A 25,220-nucleotide genomic window follows, 5' to 3' on the forward strand; every position below is an offset into this window, starting at 1 on the left:
TTTTATCAGATTCTACAAGAGTGATTTCCAAATCTGCAAACTTTTCAACTAGCTTTGACTTTTCAGGGTCAAGCTTATCATCAAATCTGACATGAATTGATTCTTCCACAATTTTGGTTTCTGTGTTGTATACTCTATAGCCTTTAGAGCGTTCTGAGTATCCTAACATAATACCTTTCTGTGCTTTGGAATCAAACTTGTTCAGATGTTCTTTAGTATTTAATATAAAACAAGAACATCCAAAAGGATGAAAATATGAAATGTTTGGTTTTCTTCCTTTACACAGTTCATAGGGAGTCTTTTCTAGAATAGGTCTTATAGAGATTCTATTCTGAATGTAACACGCTGTATTTACAGCTTCTGCCCAAAAGTGCTTTGCTACATTAGTTTCATTGATCATGGTTCTGGCCATATCTTGGAGTGTCCTATTCTTCCTCTCTACAACTCCATTTTGTTGTGGAGTTCTAGGGCAGGAGAAATCATGGGATATTCCATTAGAATCAAATAATTCTTCAAAATCTTTATTTTCAAATTCTCCATCATGATCACTTCTGACTCTAATAATTTTAGAGTCAAATTCTTTTTGCACTTTGGAACAGAAACTTGTGAATACAGAGTGAGACTCACTCTTGTGCTTTAGGAATTTTACCCATGTCCAGCGACTGTAATCATCAACAATGACTAGTCCATACTTCTTTCCATTAACTGATGCTGTTTTCACAGGACCAAATAAGTCAATGTGAAGAAGTTCCAGAGGCTTAGAGGTAGAAACAACATTTTTCTTTTTAAAAGATGTTTTTGAAAATTTTCCTTTCTGACAAGCTTCACACAGAGCATCTGAAGAAAACTTCAGTTTAGGTAGGCCTCTGACTAACTCGAGTTTAGTTAGCTGAGAAAGTTTCCTCATGCTAATGTGGCCCAAGCGTCTATGCCATACCCATTGCTCTTCGTGAACTGACATTAGACATTTAACATTTTGATCTTTTAAATCAGAAAGATTTATTTTGTAAATGTTGTTTTTCCTCTTGCCTGTGAAAAGGACAGAGCCATCGTTCTGATTAATGGCTTTACATGTTTTTTGATTGAAGATTACATCATAACCGTTATCACTTAATTGACTTATGGATAACAAGTTATGCATTAATCCTTCTACATAAAGAACATCAGATATAGAGGGAAGAGTACCATTACCAATAGTTCCGGAGCCTCTGATCCTTCCTTTCTGATCTCCTCCGAAACCTACAAATCCGGCGTCTTTAAGTTCCAGACTTTGGAACATAGACTTTCTTCCCGTCATGTGTCGCGAGCATCCAGAGTCCAGGTACCATGACTGGTGTCTGAACTTTGCTGCATAGGATATCTGCAACATAGATAATCTTATCTTTCGGTACCCAGAATCTCTTGGGTCCTTTTAGATTAGTTTTCCCAGAGTTTCTTATAACTTTGGGTCTTCTAGCATTTTTAAATTTGTGTTCTTGTGTGTGTGTGTAGTGATATGAAAAAGGAGATTTAATTTGATCACTTGTAGAAGTTTTATCTTCCTTAGGATCATACCCAATTCCCCTTTTATTGTTCTGACTTACTCCATAAATCATGGATGCCATAATACTCCTATCTATCCCATTCTTCAGAAATTCTTGAAAGGCTTCTTCATATTTATAAATAATTTTATTTGAAGTTTGTGGTGCTTGAGACAACGCTTCTTCTAATTCTGAGCTTTTTGTTTTTGCTTCATCTCTTTCTAACATTAAAGATTTGATTGTATCTTCTTGTGATAGAATTGTTATCTCAAGTTCACTACACTCTTCAAATTTTGCTTTAAGACAGCCTTTAATATTTTTAAACTTTTGTTTTAATTTCTGGTAAGAGGTAAGAGTTTCTGACAAACATGATTCTAAGTCAGATCGAGAAAGTTCAGAAAATACCTCTTCAGATTCTTCATCTGAGCTGTTGGATGTGGTAGCCATAAGTGCTACGTTGGCCTGTTCATCAGAGTCAGATTCTGATGATCCAGATTCACTATCATCCCAGGTAGCCATCAGTCCTTTCTTTGTTCTGAAGGTGTTTTTCTTGAAGCTTTCTTTTCTAGGGTTGTCTTTCTTCAACTTGGGGTATTCATTTTTGTAATGACCTGTTTCTTTACATTCATAACAGGTAATATCTTTGTTAGCTTTACCTTTTGAAGTTGACTCTGATCGATCCCCTCTGGGTCTTGGTCTTCTGAAGTTGTTGTTCCTCTTTTTCCAGAGTTGCTTAACTCTTCTGGTTAGTAGGGACAACTCTTCTTCATCATCAGAGTCTTCAGGTTCAGAGTCGTCAGTATCTTCAGTTTCTGCCTGGAGAGCTTTGGTTATGTCAGGTTTCCGTCTTTCAGATCTGGACTTTAGCGCTACGGACTTGTTCTTTTTCTGAGGCTCATCCTCCTCTAGTTCTATCTCATGGCTTCTGAGAGAACTAACAAGTTCTTCAAGGCTAATATTGTTCAGATCCTTTGACAGCTTCAGAGCAGTAACCATAGGTCTCCATTTCTTTGGCAGACTTCTGACTATCTTCTTAACATGATCTGCAGTTGTGTATCCTTTGTCTAGCACTTTAAGACCTGCAATAAGAGTTTGAAATCTGGAAAACATAGCTTCTATAGCTTCATCATCTTCCATTTTGAAGGCTTCATATTTCTGGATAAGCGCCAGAGCCTTCGTCTCCTTGACTTGGGAGTTTCCTTCATGGGTCATCTTCAGAGAGTCAAGTATATCTTTGGCTGTCTCTCTGTTGGTGATCTTTTCATATTCGTTGTATGATATAGCATTTAGAAGTATTGTTTTGGCCTTGTGGTGATTTTTGAAGACACGTTTCTGATCTTCTGACATCTTACTTCTGGGAACTTCAGCTCCATTTAAGACTGGAGGTGTGTATCCATCTGTGACAATGTCCCAGAGGTCAGCATCATAACCCAGAAAGAAACTTTCGATTCTATCTTTCCAGTAGTCAAATTTCTCTCCATCAAAAACAGGAGGCTTGGCATTGTAAGAATCTCTTTCATTTGAGTGGGCCATTGTTTTTCTCGTACTGGATCTCTCTACACGGTTAAGTGTTTGATTAGGAAATCAATAACAGAGCCGGAGCTCTGATACCAATTGAAGGTGAGAAAAACAAGAAAGGGGGGTTTGAATTGTTTGGAAAAATAAGCGCTTTTCAAAATGAAAATCACACAAGGATTTTATACTGGTTCGCTTATAACACAAAGCTACTCCAGTCCACCCGGCCAAGGTGATTTCGCCTTCAACAAGGACTTAATCCACTAATCTTGAATTATTACAAACAACGCCTAAGAGAAAAATCTCTTAGTCCTCTCAAGTTTACAGACTACACTAAGTCACTTGAGGAAATCAACAAACAATAAATGAAAGATTTATGTAATCTAGAGTGCTTCTAAGAAAGCAAATATTACAGTATTAAGAACAAGAGTTTTTCACGTTATAAGCAAAAGCTTCGTGAAGATCTTAGAGAGAAGGAGTGTTTTTCTTGACTTGGTGTTTCAGTATAATTTTGGCTTGTTGGCTTGCTAATGGTTCAAGGTTGATTTGCAGCCTATTTATATATTCGTTGAAGTAGTAGTTAAAACTGGTGGATATTGAGATGAAGTTACGCCATCACATAAATAGCTTCTGCAGGATGACTTTTTCTTCTTGAAATGACTACTTACCACAAGTAGTATTTTCTTTATTGAGATTGGAGATTAACGTCTCTTTCTCAATTAGGAAATCCATTTGCAAATCTTTTCTTGACTTAAACGTTACTCTTTCATGATTAGCAATTCCATGCTCAGAGTATTTGTGTATCTGGAGAATCTTGGAATCTTGCTTCTGATGTTTAATCTCTTGTGAGTTCTGATGGATTCTTCAGATAGTGCCAAGAGCTTCTGAGGTTAGACAAAACTTTGTTCAGAGTCAAAACTTCTAGAGCTTACTACTTGTCCAGATGCTTCTGATACTTTGATGTTTTGCTCAGAGTTAGAACTTCTTGACATTGTTTCCACTTCAGATGCTTCTGATCATTTGATATTTTGTATCTGATCTTGTTTTGTATCTGATGACATCATCAGATTTCTTCCTTCTTTCTTTAGAATCCTGCACACTTAGAAACTTTTCGTTAGGGTGCCATTTTTGGTTTCATCCTTTGTTATCATCAAAATCAAGGAATCTGTTGTAGAACAATTTTTGTTCTTACAATTCTTGTCTATTGGATTGCTACCCATTTGGTCAGATCTTTTCAACTCTAAACTTTTAATTTTGTACATAGGATAGTCTCTTCATCTTCTCCCCATTTATTTAATTTCAAAATCTCTCCCTCCATTTTTCAAAATCTTCTTTGTGTGAACTACTTTTGTTCTAAACTTTGACCACTTTTGCGAAAAGATAGAAACTTTGGCCTTATGCCATTGCATTTTCAAACTTCTTTTCTTAAATCAAACTTGTAAATAAACTTAACTATACTTGACTTAAACTTTCAAAAAGCCAAAAAAAAAAAGAACTAACACATTCAAACCATTTTTAGGCCTTTGTGCCTTTCAAACGTAATTTTTGTTAAAAGTAATACATCCACTTTGAAATTTGTATCACGAACTACGAGGTTTTGATCCATCATTTTTATGTTGGTACGTAGGCACAAGACCGAAGGTCCTGTCGAACACAAAAATATAATTAATGAATTCTTTTCTCATCCCCCCATTCTATTTGTTTGTAAACATCACTTTATACCAAGTACATATGCACACAAAAAGGGCTCCTTAGGAGTACCTAGGACACTTTGGGTGCTAACACCTTCCCTCTATGTAACCAACCCCCTTACCTGTAATCTCTGACATTTTATTAATTTTGATTTGAAAACTTCTTACTTTTGGGTTTTGTTTGTACTTTTTTTCTTTTTCCCTTGGAAACAATAAAAGCGCGGTGACGACTCTTGTTATTTGATCTCTAGCTTATCCATAGCTTGATGATCATGAATTTCCCGCTACAAAATGGACCACAACAAATTGGTCGTCCAAAAAATATGAGAAATAAGACAGGTGATGAACCAAATAATCCTCATGTACTTTCAATGAGACTTGCAATAATTACATGTAAAAAATGTGGAAAATGGGTCATAATAAGAGGACTTGTTAAGGTAAAAGAGCATCATACAGTGAAACACTAAAGGGAGGAAACAAGGAAAGAAGGCAAAGATAACTAAGGGTGGTAAAGGAAAGAAAAAGGAAAATGAAAATCAGACTGAAATTGCACAGAGATCTCGAACACCTCAAGCTACTCAACCTAGTCATGATTAGATGCATTAAGTAGTTTATTTTGATGTAGTATATTTTATGATGATGCAATGTTGTTTGATTTATAATGATGTTTGGTATATTTCTAAACCATGCCTAGTGGTCAAAATCACTCTATTTTGTAGTTAAATTTGGTCTGAAATTCGCTCTATTTTGTAATGCCTAGTGGTATGTTATGAACTGCTCTATTTTGATGTAATATGGTCTGTTATGAACCATGATTTTTGGCCTGTTATGAACCATGATGTTTGGTCTATTATGTTAATCAACAAGTTGTATGAACCAATTGTTTTATGTTATGGTATCAATTGTATGGTAATGTTATGGTATCAACTGTTTTATGTTAATCAACTGTTATGAACCACATATTGGTCTATTATGAACCATATTTGATATGTTAAATATTTCCAGTCAACTATTTTATGTCAATCAACTGTCAAATGGTTATGTTATGGCATCAGATATCAACTTTCAACTATCAAATGGTATCAAATATCAAGTGTCAATTGGTATCAAATATCAACTGTCATATGGTATCAAATGTCAAATATCAATTGTGAACCAAATAATTTCATTCCATAACCAAGTTATATTACACAATATTTTATCTTTCAACATAGAACTGTTACAACATAGAATCTAATATTGAATCTTTCAAATTAAACCAGAAATGTTACAAAATAGGACCTAAACAAACAACACCAATTCAACTAAGAACCTATTTCATTATTGTTGAAGCAGCTAATGCAATTAACACAAAGATGATAATCATCTAGTTGAACTTAAAATGCTTCTTCAATAATTTCATCTTCATCTTTCATGTTGGTATCTTTGACATTTTGATTCTCATCATTCAAATTGTGCAATAATGAGGAAATAACTTCCTTTGCTCTTGGATTCATTTCTTCATCCAACCAAATAAAATGGCTACACTTCTTGTAACCTTACAGCTGGAGATATCAATGGAGTAGAAAGAAGATACATAAATAGTGACATTGTTAAAAGAGAACAACATAAAAAAGCATCAACAAAATCATACCTTATACATCCCACAACTATAGAAACGACGTCTTGGATTTGGATCAGTCCATGTCGTCATCAATGGAGCATCAAGACCACAATCACATTCATACCTCAATGAACGATTTTTGTAGCTACTATTAGAAATTGTTTTCTGAGACATTTCGGTTTTGGAGAAGTTGATTATTGGAAGAATACGACGAAATGTTATAGATTTGTCTTCTCGGTGCTTGATTTCAAGAAGGAAGACGATGACGCTAGGAAACTAGGGTTCACGTTCAATTGTTTATGGGTTTGTATTAAAAAACCATTTTAATTTTTTTTATTAAAATCATTATTTTAATTAAAATTATTTTTTATAACTAAAATTAAATACTTTGAATTAAAATATTTATTAAATATGATGTGGCAATACTGTATCTATGTCATGTCATTAATGAGACTGCCAAATGGAGGGGACCATGGAAATTTCAAGGGAAGTAAAGTTCAGGAACAAAAAACACGTTTTTTAGAATGAGGAATTAAAAATTAAAAAAACTTCAAATTAGAAGAACCAAAAATGCATTTAAGCCAAAACTAAAAATTTATATATTCAAACTTATGCTCCAATCCCGTTAAATTAAATTATCATATACTTATCATATAAGTTGTAAATATGAAATTATTTTTATTTTTTTATCAATTAATCTAAAGGCCGAAATTCTCCTTTTAAAGGTAAACAAGTTGGATGTGACGGGTTTGAATCCGCGCTCTTATATTTGATGTCCTCGTCAGGATCGACCCAATCAAACTGGAGGTTCAGTTTTAATTTAAAAATGGATCAACTTTTTTTTACAAAAATACAATTATAATAATTAAAAATGACACATAAAAAATATAATTATATGTTAATAAAAATAAGATTTAATTATAATTATTTTGGTTTGAATCAATTTTTTTTTTTTAAAATTTATTAGATTTTTAATATATAATTTTTAATTTATTAGATTTTTTATAATTCTTTTTTATATTTATTAGTATTAATGTAAATAAAATTACACTTTTCAAAATTTTAGGACTCTCCAAAATTTAGACTCAGTGTAGAGCCTACTGCATTTGTATAGGATCTGGATTAGTCCATACATAGGTACTAACTGAATTTTCTTATAAAATTAAATTTTTTATGAAAAGTAATTAATGACCGTTTTAATTATCGTCTTTTTAATCAATAAAAACTTCTAATTTTTTTTATAAGCAAAAAAAACTTCTAAAATTAATTATTAACATATTTTATAAAAATATCAAACTATTACAATTATGTTATTAATTATTTTTAATATACGTATATGACACTCATACATATACTTCCTTTCAAGTCACATGAAAATGGAACATGTTAGAAAATGTCACGCCACCTAGCATTGTTAAATGTCAAGTAATGTAGAAAGTCCCTAAATAAATGGAACCACTTTGTCCAATCCAACATAGGTACAACAAAATGAAACTCCTTTCGATTCTTTTAATAATTCTTTTTATATGTTTATGTTCTATAGTAACTTATGTTGTTGTTGTGTTCCACTTTCTCTCTCTCCTACAATTCTCTTCTCTTTTAGACGTGGACGCTTCTTCCATCACAAACACAGGTACGTTCCTCATGTTCATCTTCTCTTTACTAAATCAATCATCATCATCATCACTCTGATCTACTAGATTACTAGATTCATTATCATTTCACTCAATAATCAATCTTCTTCACATGCATGGTAACTTTTCTATGATCACTTTCTTTCCTTTTCAAACGTTTTTGGTTAAACACATCTATAACTAACACATCTAGATCCTTGTTTTTTTTTCTCCTTTGTTAGCAAAACATGTTATTGTTTCTTCTTTTGACAAAAAATATGTTGTTTGTCTAAGAATTTATAATATTTAATATTCATTGGTCAATTTCTTCGATTGTTCTTATGTTAATGTTTCTTTATTGATTGATGTTTAACTCCTGTGATTTAGAAACCGCAATTTATTATGTAGTTAATAATAATATCAGTTGGAGTACAAATTTATTGAATTTTAACGTTTGATGTTGTTTTGTTTCAACAGAAATATTCAGCAGCTAAAAGAGATTATTGAGACTGAAAAGGGTGAATTTTAGTGGCAACAATTGTGTTTTGTTGTGTTTTTTATGAGGAGTTAGAATTCTCACTTTATGTTTGAATGATTCATGGAATGTAGAATATTTCCATGATGATGGCAATGGGAATCTTAAACATGGAAAAGAAATGGTTATTTCCACTCTTTGTTACTTCTGCTTTTTGTATGCTTTTTCTAGCAACATCCTTTAACATGGGACTTGTCTCGTCGTTTCATTCGATCAATTCACTTTTTTTTCTTCCATCAGACACACATAGAAACCAAAATTCTTCACTTGTTTTTGTTGAAAGAAAGATTTCCCCTGCTCCGGCTCCCGTTAAGACTTCGATCCCTCGTTTCGCTTATTTGATATCCGGTTCCAAGGGCGATTTGGAGAAGCTTTGGAGAACTCTTCACGCGCTTTATCATCCGTTAAACCATTACGTCCTTCATTTAGACCTCGAATCTCCGTTGGAGGAAAGGTTGGAACTTGCTTCTAGGGTTGAGAAACAACATATTTTCTCTGAGGTTGGCAATGTGTTTGTCATCCCGAAGGCTAATATGGTTACGTACCGTGGACCGACGATGGTTGCTAATACTCTTCATGCTTGTGCTATTTTGCTTAAGAGAAGTAAAGATTGGGATTGGTTTATTAATCTTAGTGCTTCCGATTATCCTCTTGTTACTCAAGATGGTTAGTTTCTTAGTCTTGTATCGTTGTTTCTATAAGTAATTTTGTTCTGATTCAAACTTATTGAGGTTGCGATTTTTTCTGATAAATGATTATGCAGATCTGTTATATGCTTTCTCAAATTTAGATAGAAGCCTTAGCTTCATCGACCATACAAGTCGGTTAGGATGGAAATTGTAAGTAAATAATGAACTATCTTGTGTCTCTATGATGACATATCATGCTTGAATGTATCCATAATTACGAATTGGACTATACCGTGCAGGGAGAAACGAGCAATGCCGTTAATAATTGATCCCGGGCTTTACCATTCAACAAAGAAGGATGTATTTTGGGTCAATCCGAAGAGAACTTTGCCAACTGCGTTTAAATTGTTTACCGGTTGGTTTCACTCTTCACACTTTTGTTTATTTGAACCACTTATTTGATACTTCATAAGTCATCTCGTTCCTTTAATTGGCTTCTACAAAACAGGTTCTTAAAGCACAATTCCAAAAACATAGTGTTTTTACAATCTGCATAGCTTATTCTTAAGCCATTCGTCGAACAACGACCTTTTAGAGTCTGTTTGGATTGACATATTTGAGTTTATCGACTGATGTAAGTATTTGTGAGAGTATTTGAAAGAACTTGTAGAAACAGCTAATGACAGTCCATAGGCTGTTTTTAGCTTATTTACCAAGATAGCTTGTAAAAACAACTTAGAAATAGTTTGCTTTTCAAAGATTTGTTTGTTGAGTTATTGTAGCTTAATTTCAGGTTCAGCATGGATGGTTCTATCGCACGATTTCGTGGAATACGTCGTGTGGGGTTGGGATAATCTACCAAGAACCCTTCTAATGTACTACACAAACTTCCTCTCTTCGCCCGAAGGCTACTTTCAAACCGTCGCATGCAATGTACCAGAGTTATCCAAAACGATCGTTAACACCGACCTGCATTATATTTCCTGGGACGTACCTCCTAAACAGCACCCTCACGTCCTTAACATAAACGACACGGACAAAATGATCGCGAGCGGAGCCGCCTTTGCTAGAAAATTCAAACAAGATGATCCGGCCATAGAGTTGATCGACAAAGATTATTTACGTAAGAGAAATGGATTATTCACATTTGGTGGTTGGTGTTCTGGTAAACCGAAATGTACCGAGGTCGGGAACGTTTATAAACTGAAACCCGGTCCGGGGGCTCAAAGGCTTCAACAACTTCTAGCTGGATTAACATTGAAGGCTAAATCTGGTGAGGATCAATGTAAATAGATTCCTGTTTGGAGATTGATGAAGGTTGAAGTGCAATTGCATTTCATTGATAATATAAGCTTGAAGGCATTGATTTAGTCATAAAAGTACCTAAAAGATGGCATGAGGAATTAAGGACCATCTTTTATTTTTGTAGGTCCTTTTACATAGAGGTTACATGATTTTTTGGAAGCATCATGGTCAAGGGATTTTATAGTTATTTTTTTCCATCATTTTTGTTACTTTATATACATGAATCATATGATCTTTATGATTTTCTATATACAAAAAGAATTATTGGAGAAGTCTTTACCCGTTCTCAAATTCTCTAACCTATTATCATTGCTTCCTCTCTCTCTATTGTGTAAATTCTACAATGCAATTTCATTTCGCTTCCTCTTTATTTCTGGTTGTCGATGGCAGTTTTATTGCATTGCGTCTTCTATATCTATTCAAGACATGAATAATCATGTCAGAGTATTACAGGAAAAGAGTAAAAGTAAAGAAAAGTGATGAATGCAATGACAGAGAGGATGTGATAGAGGAAACTGCAAGAGAAGTTAGCGGGAATGTGAAAGTGAAAATTAGTTAATACAATTTTTAGTAACCGCTAGATTTTGAGAATTGCAGTTTCATGTTTTGTTAACTTGGGATAGAAAAATGCTAAAGCAATGTATTTGATTTGATCAATAATCAAATGGTAAAATGGGCGCTAGAAAAAGCCAAGCCAAGAAGGAAGATGCTTAATAACACTCTGCCAATATTTTCTCTTAAATTTTGAAACTACTGTATGTTCGGATTGGTGGTATGAGATGAAATAGAATGAAGTGGAGTGATAATTAATGAGATTCCATTGTTTGGATTTGTAAATAATTGATGAAATAGAATGGAACATGATGGAATCCATTCTATCTAATTTCATTCAAATCTCTATTTTTTGTTTCATCTAATTTGAGGTGTATGTGATGGAATGAGACATTTTTAATAAAATAACTAAACAATATAATGAAATCTATATTCCATTCCGCTCCGTCATGTTCCATTCCGCTCAACTCCGTTATGTTTCATCAATCCAAACATAGCCAAAGAATAATCTATTGTTATCAAAATTCAAAATTACAATATATATTTTCTCAGCAGTTATTACATTTCTTGGATTTTTATTTTTATTTTTAAACGGATGCATCAATTATTTATATAGGTTTCTCTTCTTTTTTCAATCTTAATTTTCTCTTTTTCTTCATCCATAAAAGAGGGGTGATTTTATGGTCAATTTTTTTAATCCAAAATCACCCTTTATATTTTTTTTCCGTTTTCATTCAAATAAGTGATTTCACATATATTTTTAGTTTTTTTCTACGTGATTTCGTCGTCTTAGTGTGACGTTGTGTTGATCGTCGTCTTATTGCGATGTTATTTTATTTTCCCGTCTTAGTGGGATGTTTGTTCGATTCAAATTGACAGATTCGTTTCGACTCAGTACATATTCAATCAATGATTTTCACAGTTTATTGTTGTGGTGTTACGAAGTAGATTAGAGGGTGTTGCGTGTGTCGCGCTGCGAAAAATATAGAGTCCCCGCCGGATTTTATTTATTCCAAAGGAAAGAGAAAACATCGATAAAACTCCAAAAAAACGGTCTTTGCAACCAACAGCGGATTCAGGAGTCGGTTATACAAGGGAAAGGTATTAGTATCCCTCACACTCGTTGTACTCAACGAGAACCACTTTACTTGTTCTTTGTGCGTATGGATGTTGCTATCTGAATGTTACTTACTACTGGTTAAATGGAGAAAAAATAAGTTTTAAATTAGTGTGGTCGCCAAGGATTCGAATCCTTGTGCCTACATATCATCATCGTACAATAGGGAAGTCAGAGCTTTGTAGTTCCGAGTACGTAATTAGTGTGTATTAGTTGTTTTTAGTAGACAATGTTTACGTTCGCTTTCTAGCAGACAAGTATCAGACCACAAGGTAGGTATGGTTGACAATCTGAATACTTGGGAGTTGAGAGGACATTTGCATCCTAACCACTCTTTTTCATCCAAAGAGTTTTTGTTTATGAAATTATTTGGAGAGTTTAATCATTGGTACTTAGAGGGTGACAAGCATCTAACCACTGACTAAGTACGTCCAACAATTAGAATATTCGGGAGTTAAGAGGACAATGGCATTCTAACCACTCTTTTTCACTCTCAGAGCACCAGATTAAACTCGTTTTATTGTTACGTGTTTTGAATGGAAACCAAATATCGGTCACCAGCTAGGTACGACCGACAACCCAAGTACTTGAGAATGTTGTGCACAAGTACGTACGCCCCAATATTTTTCTCCCAGTTTATTGTCAAAATGTTTTGAAAAGTCATTTGAAGTTGGATCAAGTGTTTGAAATTTATTTGTGAAAGATGTGAGAAGAATGAGATTGAGATAGATGTGTGAAAGTAAAATGGAATGGATGAGATACTTGACGTTGGATCAAGCACTCGCGTTGCTTTCAAGTGAATTTGAATTGGAAAAACACTTGATGTTGGATCAAGTGTGTTTTTATTCAACCCTCTCCCTGAATCCCTCACATTCAACGTTCTGAGGGATTCTGAGAGTCAACTTAGGTAAAAAAATTGTATTTTTTTTGTAAGGAATGATTTATAATGATTTTGATGTATTGAATTGGATTGATATTTTTTTGAAATGGAAATGAACTTTGAATGAATCATGGATTTTGGATGAAACATGGCTTAATGGAGTGAATTTGAATGAATGATGCACTTGCACAAATGAACCTTGTGTTAGAATGAATGACGTATTAATCATGTCATTGAAATGAATGTGAATGAATGAAATGGATCTTATCATGTCATGGAAATGGACTTGAACAAATGAACCTCAACCAAGCAATTAGGACCATGAACATGAATGAAATAGATCTTGTCATGCCATGCACCACAATCAAGCAAATGAATCCCTCACAATTGACCAAATGATGCAGATGAAATCCCAAACCTATATGCACCCATAATGATTAACAATGCTAGAAACATGAATTCGGGTTTTAGGAATTGGTTGATCATGATGATGTTTGCAATCCAACGTCCAAATCACCAATGCCATGACCACAAACCACGGTCCAAGAATTAGGGTTTCAGGTTATACTCCATGATCAAGACAACCAAGATGAAGGACTCACACATACAAGCATACCATGGAAGAACCCTGACTTAGGACTCAACCTCCATTCATTGCTTTGTGTGATCAAGACCTTTGAATCCATGATTTTGTTTCTTAATATGCTCATGGATATGCAGATGAAATCTCAAATCAAAAGTTAGATGGAAATGAAAAGGGGAGAGCAAATTTTGGGGTATGACAGCGTGAATAATATGATGGTTGACTTGAAGTTAAAATCGTTGTGCACAGTAGTGACAGAGTGGTCGCCGTTGCTAGTTGGCAATGTGACGATGGTTTGATTTTATATGGTGGTAATGGTGAGTGTTTTTTTTATGAGGAGTAATGTAATATGGTGAAATTTGTGTAGAGATTGTGAGATTAAGATGTGTGTTGTTTGATGTTGAAGGAGTGTATGATGAACAGTGCGAAACGATGTATTTGAGTGGATCGAAGTGAGGTGTGTAGTTATGAAGAATGGGCGTGTGTAAGGTTTGAAATGGTGATGTGTAGTGATAGATGCATGTATAGCTCTTTAGAGTTTGCAGTATGCGTTTTTGAAGGAGAGATGAGGATGATGTGAGTTATTGCGCGTGAGGCTTTGTATGGGAAGGATGTATATGTGACTGAGTGGTTTAGTGGATGAAGGATTATGAAGTTGGTGTGGAGAAGGAGATATGAGTTTGCATTAGGAAGAAAAGTTGGTGGATGAAGAGCTTTTGTGTGTTGTAGCAGTAATGGAAGAAGTATATGGTGGGGAAGGAAAGTGAGGGAGAGTTTTTTTAGAAGAGTTATGAAAATGGATCCTTTTTTTAAGTTAATGTGTGTGTGTTCACGTTTTTGGGTGGTGAGAGGTGTTTCAGGAAGTTGGTGCTTATGATGTGAGTTAAGTGGAGAGAAGGAGAGGTCCCCTTATGCCAACGTGTTCACTGCTATATGAAAGTTAAAAGCCTATTTGTTTTTTTCTTTCCAAACTTTTTTTCTCTTGTTCTTTTAACGAATGAGAGAGGGATCATGTCTTTTTATTTGACACTGTTGATAACCTCCGTCCAATGGCCAAGGAGAGTTTACATATGTAGCACATATTAAGGCTTTTAAAATTTGAGTAATTCCACAATTACCCTTAGATTTTTAGGTAATAAAAATGAGTTAAAAATGGTGAAATAACATTTAATTTTTTAATACAGTAAATAAAAATCAAATTGATTATTTATTTGTCCCTATTTATTTTTTCTTAATATTTTGATAAAAAAATAAAAATAAAAGGAATTAAATCGAATAAAACAGACGTGAAAATGCACGAAAAAATAAAACGAACGCATTAAAATAATCTACGTGAAATTAAGTTCCGTAAAACACACAGTTGTGGATCGAATCTCGCAGTAAAAAGTACTCAGAGGAAAAGGCAGTCTGATCAAACTAGGACTGTACGAAAGTGCGAAAAAATAAAACGAGCATACCAGGTTAATCTACGCGCAATGTAGATCAATAAAACAAACATTTACAGGCCAAAACCTAGAAAAAATGTTCATTGATTTTACGTGCGGTTAAGAAATCAATTCAACTGATCCGTCTATAGAACTGAAATTTTATTCTAAGCAAAACAAAATAAATTGGACGCCAATAAATTTGAAATGCCCAGACAAAATTGAGTTATGACAAATGCCCCTATTTAATTACCTTGAACCCAAAAGTATGAACGACAAGGGTCTTCGTACATTCATGGTGAAAAATAATTAAATACGAAAAGATCCCAAATCTTGTCATATTAAATGCAAAGATGAATTGTAGTAAAGTTAGGAAAACGAGTTCATTGTGATAACATACCAGATTAATATCAACTCTCGAGTTGATTCTGGTCAAATTACAAGGATTTTCATTACCAAAAGGGTGATGGTTAGGTCATAATGACAAAGATTGTCATCTCCAAAAGGATGATAGTTAGATCAACAACCTACAAAGACCGCCATCGACAAGAGGAAGATGGTAGGATTAACAACTTGCAAAGATTACCATTAATAAAAGGATGATGGTTAGATCAACAACCTCCAAGTTTGCCATCACCAAAAGGATGATGGTAATATCATAGTGAGAAAGGTTGCCATCACCAAAAGGATGATGGTTAGATCAAACTTCAAAGACTGCTATCACAAAAAGGATGATGGTAAAGACTTAAAAATATTCCATCACCAAAAGCGTGATGGTAAAACCATAATTGCAAATATCGCCATCACCAAAAGGATGGTGGTTAGATCATAATTCACAAATATCACCAACACCAAAAGGATGATGGTAAAATCAACAATTTGAAGATTGTCATTATCAAAAGGATGATAGTATAGGACTTGTTAGGGAGTAAGATTATCAACAAAAGGTTAGTTGAGCAAACTTGAGAGGGTATTGGTATCAACAAAAGGTCAATGGGTATGACTTGCTTGGGGATATCATCAACAAAAGGTTGAAGAAAAATATTTACCGAAGAATATCATTTTTATCAACAAAAGGTTGAAGAAAAGACTTGCTTTAGATTTAATTAATTAATTAAGAGGGAAATTGGGAGAATAGTAAGAATTTGGCTTAAAGCGTAAATAATGGAAATTAAATGGTTAGTTGAGAGAGGCTTATGTTTAGTTGGGACAAAATTATAATTAAAATAAATTTAATTATGTTATAATATATATTTAGAGAATTAGAAGAAATATGGTTTTAGAGCATTTTGAGAGTAACATGAAAAGAGAAGAATAAAGAGTAAGAGCTTTTGGAGAAAGGGTTAGGGCTTTGGGAAGGAGATCACATAGAAGGTTGCTTATTGCTTTTGCTGAAATTACAAGGTAAGGGGGGTTATTCATCTATGGATGCCTTAATCATGAAAGGATAGAGAAATTTTCCTTAACCTCCAATAGGATTTTCCCTTTTTCCATTGATGGATTGTTTTATGTATTGATTGACATGAATCTGTTTAATCTTATGTATTTATCTAAAATTCATGCTCTGTAAATCTGGTGATTGTTTTTTATGTTAAACTTGAAATTCTGGTATCAGATATGAGATGTCGAAGGTAATGTCACGACACTAATATCTTAACAATATAAACAGGATAAAAGATACAGAACAGTAGTACAAGTGACACAAGCAATTATTAACCCAGTTCGGTGCAAACTCACCTACGTCTGGGGACTACCAAGCCAGGAAGGAAATCCACTAAACATAATTAGTTCAAAGACTCTCAGTAAACAACTTCAAGTTACAGTCTTTTCACCTAATCTCTACCCGTGTGACTTCTATCTAAGAACTCTTAGATATAAGATCCTACTCACTTCCCCTCAATCACAACAGTGATGTAAAACAAATATTACAATGAAAGAAGACACTCTTCAAGAACACATACTTGATCTTGCTTAAAAGCTTCAACCAAGTAAACACACACTCATGCTTCAAAGCTTAGAGTGGACAAATTACAACTCAAAAGTCAGTCAAATTCAATCATCAATGGATGAATGAATGGCTCACAATACACACAATCACACAAGACTAAAACCCTTATTCTCTCTCACTATTTTGTTCGTTATTTCTTGTGCGTTAAAACCAGGTTTTCCACGCCCTTTACATAGAAGCGTTTGGTTGGGATTGGACATCATAAAACCCTAAAGCTATTTTCCATTCGTATCTTCTTATGATAGCTGATCATATCTTGTTGGAAAATAAATCACTCTGGTTTTAATTACTGATTGAATGACGCGTTCAATCATCACATCAATTACACATAGATTAGCATAAAAAGCGCAATCACACAATACATAACATTCAGACTGAATGTTCTGTATACAGATGTCTTGACATCGGGTCTGACATCTCAGCTAAATCCTGCACATCCATATTTTAAACACCCTGCAGGAACCTGTTACCTCATGTCAAGACAACACTTGTGACAACTTGTGAAAACTCTAGGTTTTACCAAAATTGATGCCAACACATAGAACCAACAAACTCCCCCTTTGGCAAATTTTGGCTAAAACATACATCAGATCATTTGTTTCACAAGAGAATAATCACAGTATCAGTTTAGCAGAAAAGTAATAAAACACACATTACTAGCTAAAGTAGTAACTAGTAAACACATATTAAACACACATGCACTTGTGCTCCACCTCCCCCTCAGTCTTCTCAACAGACAGAACACTTCTCCTCTTTATCATCACCTGTAACATACACCTCCCCATATAACATCACCTATAACATACATCTCCCCATCTAACATCACCTTCAACATCATTTGTCATCTGTTTATAGTATAGCCTAGCTACTTTAGCTACTTCTCCCCTTTTTTAGCCAAAAGAGACCAAAGAGACAAAGTAAATGTCTATTAGTCAAACAGAATGTCACACAGAATGTCAAAGCAGATTGTTAAGTGTTACAGATCCCAAAACACACACACACAACTATACAAGCTGAGATAAAAATCCAGAAAAACCAAAAAGAACCCAAAAAAAAAATACATCAAGGTAGCAGAACATGACTACCAAAAGAAACACCAGAACATCCATCACAACACATCATCATAAGAGTGGGGGACAACTTCAACAAAACTAGTCAGAGGAGCTTGCATCTTCATCAACATCAGAACCAGAACTGCCACTTGTTTCATCTTTAGATTCAGACCTCTCACTAGAGGTTTGGGGTTCTGTTTCCTTGGCCTGTCCAACATTCTCTCTTTTAGCTTGCTCCAAGCTTGAAATTAGAGCCTCCAAAGCTTCTTTCCTGGTTTTTTCTACCCTTATCCCTGTATCCAATTCTTTATAAGTTTCTTTCAGTTCAGCAATAAGACCACCTTTTGAGGCTGACTTCTTCACAGTAGATGTCATGACAATGTCTTCGACATGACTGCCTTCAAACAATTTGTAATGAAATGATAGAGGAGGTTTTATTCTACTAGGAAGATCATTTGTGCTCAGAATTCCAGGTTGCTGGCTCAGGATAATCCCACAAATCATTGAGGGAAAAGCTATGGGCAGCTTCACTGCATTTGTAGAAGCATGTTTGACAATTTGTTCAAACATAAATCTACCATAATCAAATTTCAGCTTAGTTCCAACAACAAAGATGAACCTTCCAAGGGCATTTGAAATTGTAGAGATGTGGTTGGTTGGTACCCAATTTGCTGACCCTATCTTGTGCAATATAGAATATTTCACAGTCAGCTTCCCAGCAGGGAGATGCTTCTTGCTAGGCCACTCCTTCACCTGTCTTGCAGTGATTTCCCTACAGACCTCATTATCTGTGGCTTCCAGTTCACATGCACCTTCTGTTCCTCTTCCTAAAAACTTGTTAATCACAGTTGGAGAAAATGTGATACATTTCCCTCTTACAAACACTTTACAAAATTCTTTGCTGTTTTTATCAACAATGTCTTCAGGAATGTTGACCACAAATTCTTTAACCAGTCCTTCATAACACTGAGATAACCTAGCAACAGTTTTCATTAATTTAGCAGTTTTAATCAGGTCCATGACCTCTTTGACCTCCACAACATCCTTGCCCAATTCTCTCTCCACCGTCACCCTTCTTTGGATTACAAACTTCCATTTTACTGCTCCATCTTCAAGATGGAAAGAAATATTGTCCAGGTGTACAACAACGACTTTTATAGGGATTTCCTAACAGTTATCCTCTAAACAGGGGAGATGTCAGGGACATCTTCTTCAACATCTTCATTTGAGTCAAAAATTTCTCTCACTTTCCTCTTCTTCACCTCAACTTTGCTCCAAGATTTTGAGGGGCCTACACCAGTAGTCTTTTTAGCAGTTTTGGCTGACATCATTTCAGCCACATGCCTACCCTTTCTAGTCTTCATCCTCTTAGCCACATTAGGCTTCAAGTGATGAAGCAAGCTATCATCTTGATCATCCGAACTATCAACTTCTAGGTTAATCACCTTCTTTGTAGAATCATGCTTCTTAGACTGTGAAGCATTGGCAGTAGGTGATGCCACAAATTTCTTACCAGACAAAGTTTGCCCTAAATAGCACAAACCTTCAGCAACTATATCCTTTTCAGACCTAGAGGAATCATCATCCTTCTCATTATGAGTTCCAACCTTAGGAGAGGGGTCCCTTCTTGATAGAGGAGTACAAACTCCCTTTACAGAATGTCCTTCATTGAGAATCCTAGTGACTAGGTTTCCTATGACACGATCAGTGTGATGCATGTCGTCCTTAGAACTAGGAGTATGAGTAGAGCTGGAGGGGATATTAGAATTGTTACCTTGAGTAGGGCATGCAGTGGCGGATGAGTCAGGAGCTTCACCTGGAATGACAGACAGGGGAATCACTTCCAAAATATCTTCATCAAGAAAGTCCATAGAAGGCGTTCTATCTTTGTGAGTAGGTTTGGTAGTTTTAGAACCAGATGGTGTTGGATGTTGTGACATCTTATTGTTTTTGTGGAAAGGTTTCAGTTGCCCTAGTAGAGAAGTTTGATGAAGTTGCGGGAAGTTGGAAATATTTGAGTAGAGGTTGCGTGTGAAAAGGCAATAGATGGAATTTCCAATACTAAGTGATGATTTACCATAAATGGGGCACTTTATTTTAAGTGGGCAGACAATATTTTTATTACCTTTTCCACTCCAAATTAATTGCTACAAATTCTCATAAATACAAATCCCTAATTTTCCTCTTAGAGATTCAAATTGGTTTGCATCCAAGGCCTTTGTAAAAATATCAGCTAATTGCATTCCAGTAGCAACATGCTCTAGGGCTATAATTTTATCTTCCACTAGTTCTCTAATAAAATGATGACGAATATCAATATGTTTTGTCATGATGTGCTGAATAGGATTCTTAGAAATATTTATAGCACTCAGGTTGTCACAATACAATGTCATGACATCTTGCGTGACATTGTATTCAGTCAGCATCTGTTTCATCCAAACCAGTTGAGAACAACTACTTCCAACTGCTATGTATTCAGCTTCAGCAGTGGACAAAGACACACAATTTTGTTTCTTACTAAACCATGATATAAGTTGTTCCCCAGGAAGAAGCATCCTCCTGATATGCTTTTCCTATCATCAACACTTCCAGCCCAATCAACATCACAGTATCCAGTCAGTAAAAATCCAGATCCATGAGTGTACAACATCCCATAGTCATTGGTGCCATTGACATATTTCAGTATCCTTTTCACTTGGTTTATGTGACTGACTTTTGGTTCAGCTTGATATCTAGCACAAACACCTACAACAAAAGCAATGTCAGGTCTGCTTGCTGTGAGATATATCAGACTCCCTATCATGCTTCTGTAGAAAAATGGATTATTCACGTTTGGTGGTTGGTGTTCTGGTAAACCAAAATGTACCGAGGTCGGGAACGTGTATAAACTCAAACCCGGTCCGGGGGCTCAAAGGCTTCAACAACTTCTACCTGGATTAACATTGAAGGCTAAATCTGGTGAGGATCAATGTAAATAGATTCCTGTTTGGAGATTGATGAAGGTTGAAGTGAAATTGAATTTCATTGATAATATAAGCTTAAAGGCATTGATTTAATCATAACAGTACCTAAAAGATGGCATGAGGAATTAAGGACCATCTTTTATTTTTGTAGGTCCTTTTACATAGAGGTTACATGATTTTTTGGAAGCATCATGGTCAAGGGATTTTATAGTTATTTTTTTCCATCATTTTTTTTGTTACTTTATATACATGAATCATATGATATTTATGATTTTCTATATACAAAAGAATTATTGGAGAAGTCTTTACCCGTTCTCAAATTCTCTAACCTATTATCATTGTTTCCTCTCTCTCTCTATTGTGTAAATTCTACAATGCAATTTCATTTCCCTTCCTGTGATGAAAGTGGATCCTTTTTTAGTTGGTGTGTGTGTTCACGTTTTTGGGTGGAAGTTGATTCTTATGATGTTAGTTAAGTGTGGAGAGAAGGAGAGGTCCCCTTATGACAACATGTTCACTGCTATATGAAAGCTTTCTTGGCTTTTTTAACGAATGAGAGAGGGTTCCGTGTGTTTTTATTTGACACCGTTTATAATCTTTTCCAATGGCTAAGGAGAATTTTTTTTTAAATAATATTTTTTTAAATTAAATATTAAAATAATCTTTTTTTTAAATTAATTATCGAAATAATCACATTTTATGACTTATGTGTCAGTTAAATTGACGCATCTAATTGGCATTCAAAGGAGACGCTCAATCAATTATGCGTCAGAATAACTTGAGATAAGTGTTGGAGTTAGAGGTTGAGATGAGTATTACATTGTATTGTTCGTCGTTTTCATGCATCATGTATATCGGAGATAGGTGTATGGACTTCGGTCCAGTGACGAGTTTCTGATTCAAAAGTGGGGGACGAGTCTGGGACTTCGGTCCAATGTTGAGTTCAGGTTCAGAGAAGGGAATGTGATGAGTCTTGGTTCAAAGAGGGGACCAATGACGGGATTAATCAGTAACATTACTCTGATATCCAAAATTTTGGTACCACCTGCATTAGAGTAGAAGAGACGAATACATTACATACATAATAACATTTTTGATTGATTACTATTGTAAGATATCTATGTTAATGATGATTGACATTGTTGATCTATCCTTGTTGTTTTATGCAACATTAACATTTATGAATATTTCCACCCCTTGTTTGTTTCTGTGTTGTTCTTTACCCCTGTTGTACTAATACTCGGGTAAAGGAGCATTAATTGCCATTGAGTTAGAGGATAGCATAGAGACCTACTTTGAGTTTATTTTAGTTTCGCGTGTCGCTCTGATAGTGTAACATTGGGATGGGTTACCTTTACTATTTGTGTTCTGCTAAATTAAACATCTTTTATTTAAATGAAGTGATTTATATTTTGAGACAATTAAATTTGAAAATTGATGTTTCTGAATTTCGTTGTTATATTATGAACTTTTGAGTAAGATGTATGTTGAGAAAATGTAAGACCGTTTTTGAGAAAGTTATTCCATATTGTTTTATAAATTAAGTGTATGGGGTTTAGGTTGGCACAATAATCAACAAAGGAATAAAAAGAATCATATGAACATAGTAAATTAATATTATGCTTTTGTGTTCCAAGTTGATTTCATCATTATGGATTTTAGTGCTGATGAGGATACTCTCATTCTATTGATGATACATTTTCTTGTGACTGGGAAATATTAATTGATGTGGAAAAAGGAGACTTCACCATGAGAGTAATGGAAAACAAGTAGTATTCAATGTCCTCAATACTTTGAAATACCCAAAAAAAGATGTTAGTGATTGTTCCTTGACTTCTATCTGGATTCGCTAATTCACAAATAGTCCATTAAGGATAATGATGAGCTAGGAAAAGAGTTGGGTGAGTTAGACAAGAATGAAGTAGAGAATGTAGGTATTTTGAGTGGACTACGCCAACCCAATGCATGATGGATAAATAGCTATGAAACTTTGAAAGTCAAAACTGAGTTGATCAAAGATAATGTGTTTTCAATAGAGAAACCACATCTTATGGAGTTAAAGCAATTTACTTCCCATTTGCAGTGTGCCTACCTAGAGTCATGACAGAAGTTGCAAGCCATCGTAGCAACTAACTTGACCAATGTACAAAGATGTCGACTTTTGATACTTCTAGGAAGGCATAAAAGAGCTATTTTTTGACAAATGTCTAACATCAATGGGATCAACCTCACTATTTATATGCATATAATATTAATGGAAGACAATGCCAAGAACAATATATAGAGCCAAAGAAGACTAAATTCTATAATTAAGGAAGTTATGAAGAACGAGATTATCAAATAGTTGGATGACGGATAACTTATCCTATATCGATCATGTTTGGGTGTGTCATATACAATGTGTATCCAAAAATGATTGCATGACAATTGTTCAGAGTAAGAAGAGTAAATTAATATCCACTGGAGTTGTCACTGAATGAAAGATATACATAAATTATACGAAGTTGAATAAGGCAACCAGAAAAGATTATTTCTTCTACATTCCATTGACCGAATATTGAATATATTGGCTCGAAAAAAATAATATGGCTTCCTAACTAACTAATCCTTTTCAATTTTCAAATGTATTATTAATTATTCTTGCTCAAATACAAATGCAAGACCAACTCATAAATATTAACTAATCCTTTTATTTTGTCTATATTTTATTTTATAATTTTGTTCACTTCAATTTTGCACTTAACATAAAATAATAACAAAAGTATTATATAATATTAAGTTAATAAATAATTAAAAAATCAACAAAGAAAAAGTTCATACATTTTTTTACTATTAATCAAATAAGTAAGTTTTAAGATTGTATGCAGTTTGTTCGATTTTAAAAACATAATTTAAAATTTAATTTAATTTGACTGATTTTCACACACGGATATCTAAATACATCAACAACAAAAATCGATCTTTTAGATAATTTTCTAAAAAAATTTTTTAAAAAAATTTAGTTGGGTATAATTTACCATTTAACTATTTTATGTTACATTATCTTTTTATTTTAATTATTAATAAATAAATTAAAATTTTAAATTAATTATATCTAGAAGATACAATTACTCAACCAAGTTCTAAAATATTAAGAATTTATATTTTTTAATCAATTTGTCAACCCTCTTAATTATTATTAAAAGGATTTCTAAATCTAGATTATGTTTTGTTTTCTTCTATATGGTTTAGTGGCCAAGATATGGTTCATTATCAACACTCCAAGGAATCTCAATCAATCTAGAGATTTTGCCGTTGTTAAATAATAATGTATGAAGTCATGATCTAGCATTTATCTTAAACATGATTTATTTAATAAACTTTGTGAGTATTTCTTTTGCTTTCAAAATTAAACTTTGGCTTCGTGCAAGTTTGGGTGTGTGATATTATGACATAGATAATATTTTAAATATTTTTTGTAACCCTTCACTTTAGTTTACGAAAGAAAAAGTTATATAAAAGAAGTGATTTGAAATTGATTAATACAACTAGTAACTCTTTTTAATAATTGTGTCTATCTTGACTCTCATTACTTTCATAAAGTCAATATTAAACGGTATAATGTCTCAAAGGAAATATTGGCAAGAACATTTCGCATCGACGAACTCGTCCGTACGTATAAACACTCAAAGAGGAAAAAAGAAACGTACTTTACACTCAAAAAAGTTTTCTTTTAATAATTTATATTTTAAATATTATTTAATTATTATATTTAAAAAAATTATATATTCATATTAATTATATTATATATTTATCAAAGGGTTTAATGATAATGCACTTACAGTGTAAAATAGTTTTATTCTGTCATCCAATAAGAATATATCATTTCGCCATCTCATACTAGTATTTTAAAATTTTCAGTATGACTTGGCGGGATGCATGGTCGTCATTGGTTGACAGTGTAAAATAAATTTACACTTTCAATGCATCATCCCTTTTCTCTTTATCAAATTATGTGTTCAAATAAAATTAAAAATATCAATTAACTTCTTTTAGAAAATAAATTAATTATTTGAATATAGTTTAAATACAAGTGAAATGTGAATTTATAAAAAGAAAAATAAAGGGGGTTATGAAATATAATCAACAATGTTCCAATATTCCTCTTTTTTTTCTCTTCATTCTGTTATTTACGTATTGAATCTCTCAACTACTCTGGCTCATTCCCTCCTTTGTGGTGACCTTGTTTTT

General features: G+C 33.9%; 1 protein-coding gene across 4 annotated transcripts; it reads left to right on the forward strand.

The window, feature by feature from the left end:
* The first annotated feature begins 7,713 nt into the window (after nucleotides 1-7,713).
* On the forward strand, nucleotides 7,714-21,049 carry LOC127086325 (beta-glucuronosyltransferase GlcAT14A). Of its 4 annotated transcripts, none has more exons than XM_051027079.1 (6): nucleotides 7,714-7,807; nucleotides 7,933-7,962; nucleotides 8,420-9,143; nucleotides 9,241-9,316; nucleotides 9,406-9,521; nucleotides 9,900-10,702. In XM_051027079.1, exons 3-6 carry the CDS (start codon nucleotides 8,561-8,563, stop codon nucleotides 10,397-10,399), a joined length of 1,275 nt encoding a protein of 424 aa, XP_050883036.1. In that variant the 5' UTR covers nucleotides 7,714-7,807; nucleotides 7,933-7,962; nucleotides 8,420-8,560; the 3' UTR covers nucleotides 10,400-10,702. The 4 variants fall into 4 exon arrangements, with proteins under 4 accessions (XP_050883036.1, XP_050883034.1, XP_050883037.1 ...); XM_051027080.1 differs by lacking the exon at nucleotides 7,714-7,807 and adding an exon at nucleotides 20,898-21,049 and having other exon boundaries at nucleotides 7,834-7,962; nucleotides 9,900-10,291; XM_051027077.1 differs by having other exon boundaries at nucleotides 7,806-7,962.
* The last annotated feature ends 4,171 nt before the right edge of the window (nucleotides 21,050-25,220 follow it).

Source organism: Lathyrus oleraceus, chromosome 5 (assembly GCF_024323335.1).
Source record: "Lathyrus oleraceus cultivar Zhongwan6 chromosome 5, CAAS_Psat_ZW6_1.0, whole genome shotgun sequence".
Taxonomy (NCBI): Eukaryota; Viridiplantae; Streptophyta; class Magnoliopsida; order Fabales; family Fabaceae; genus Lathyrus; species Lathyrus oleraceus.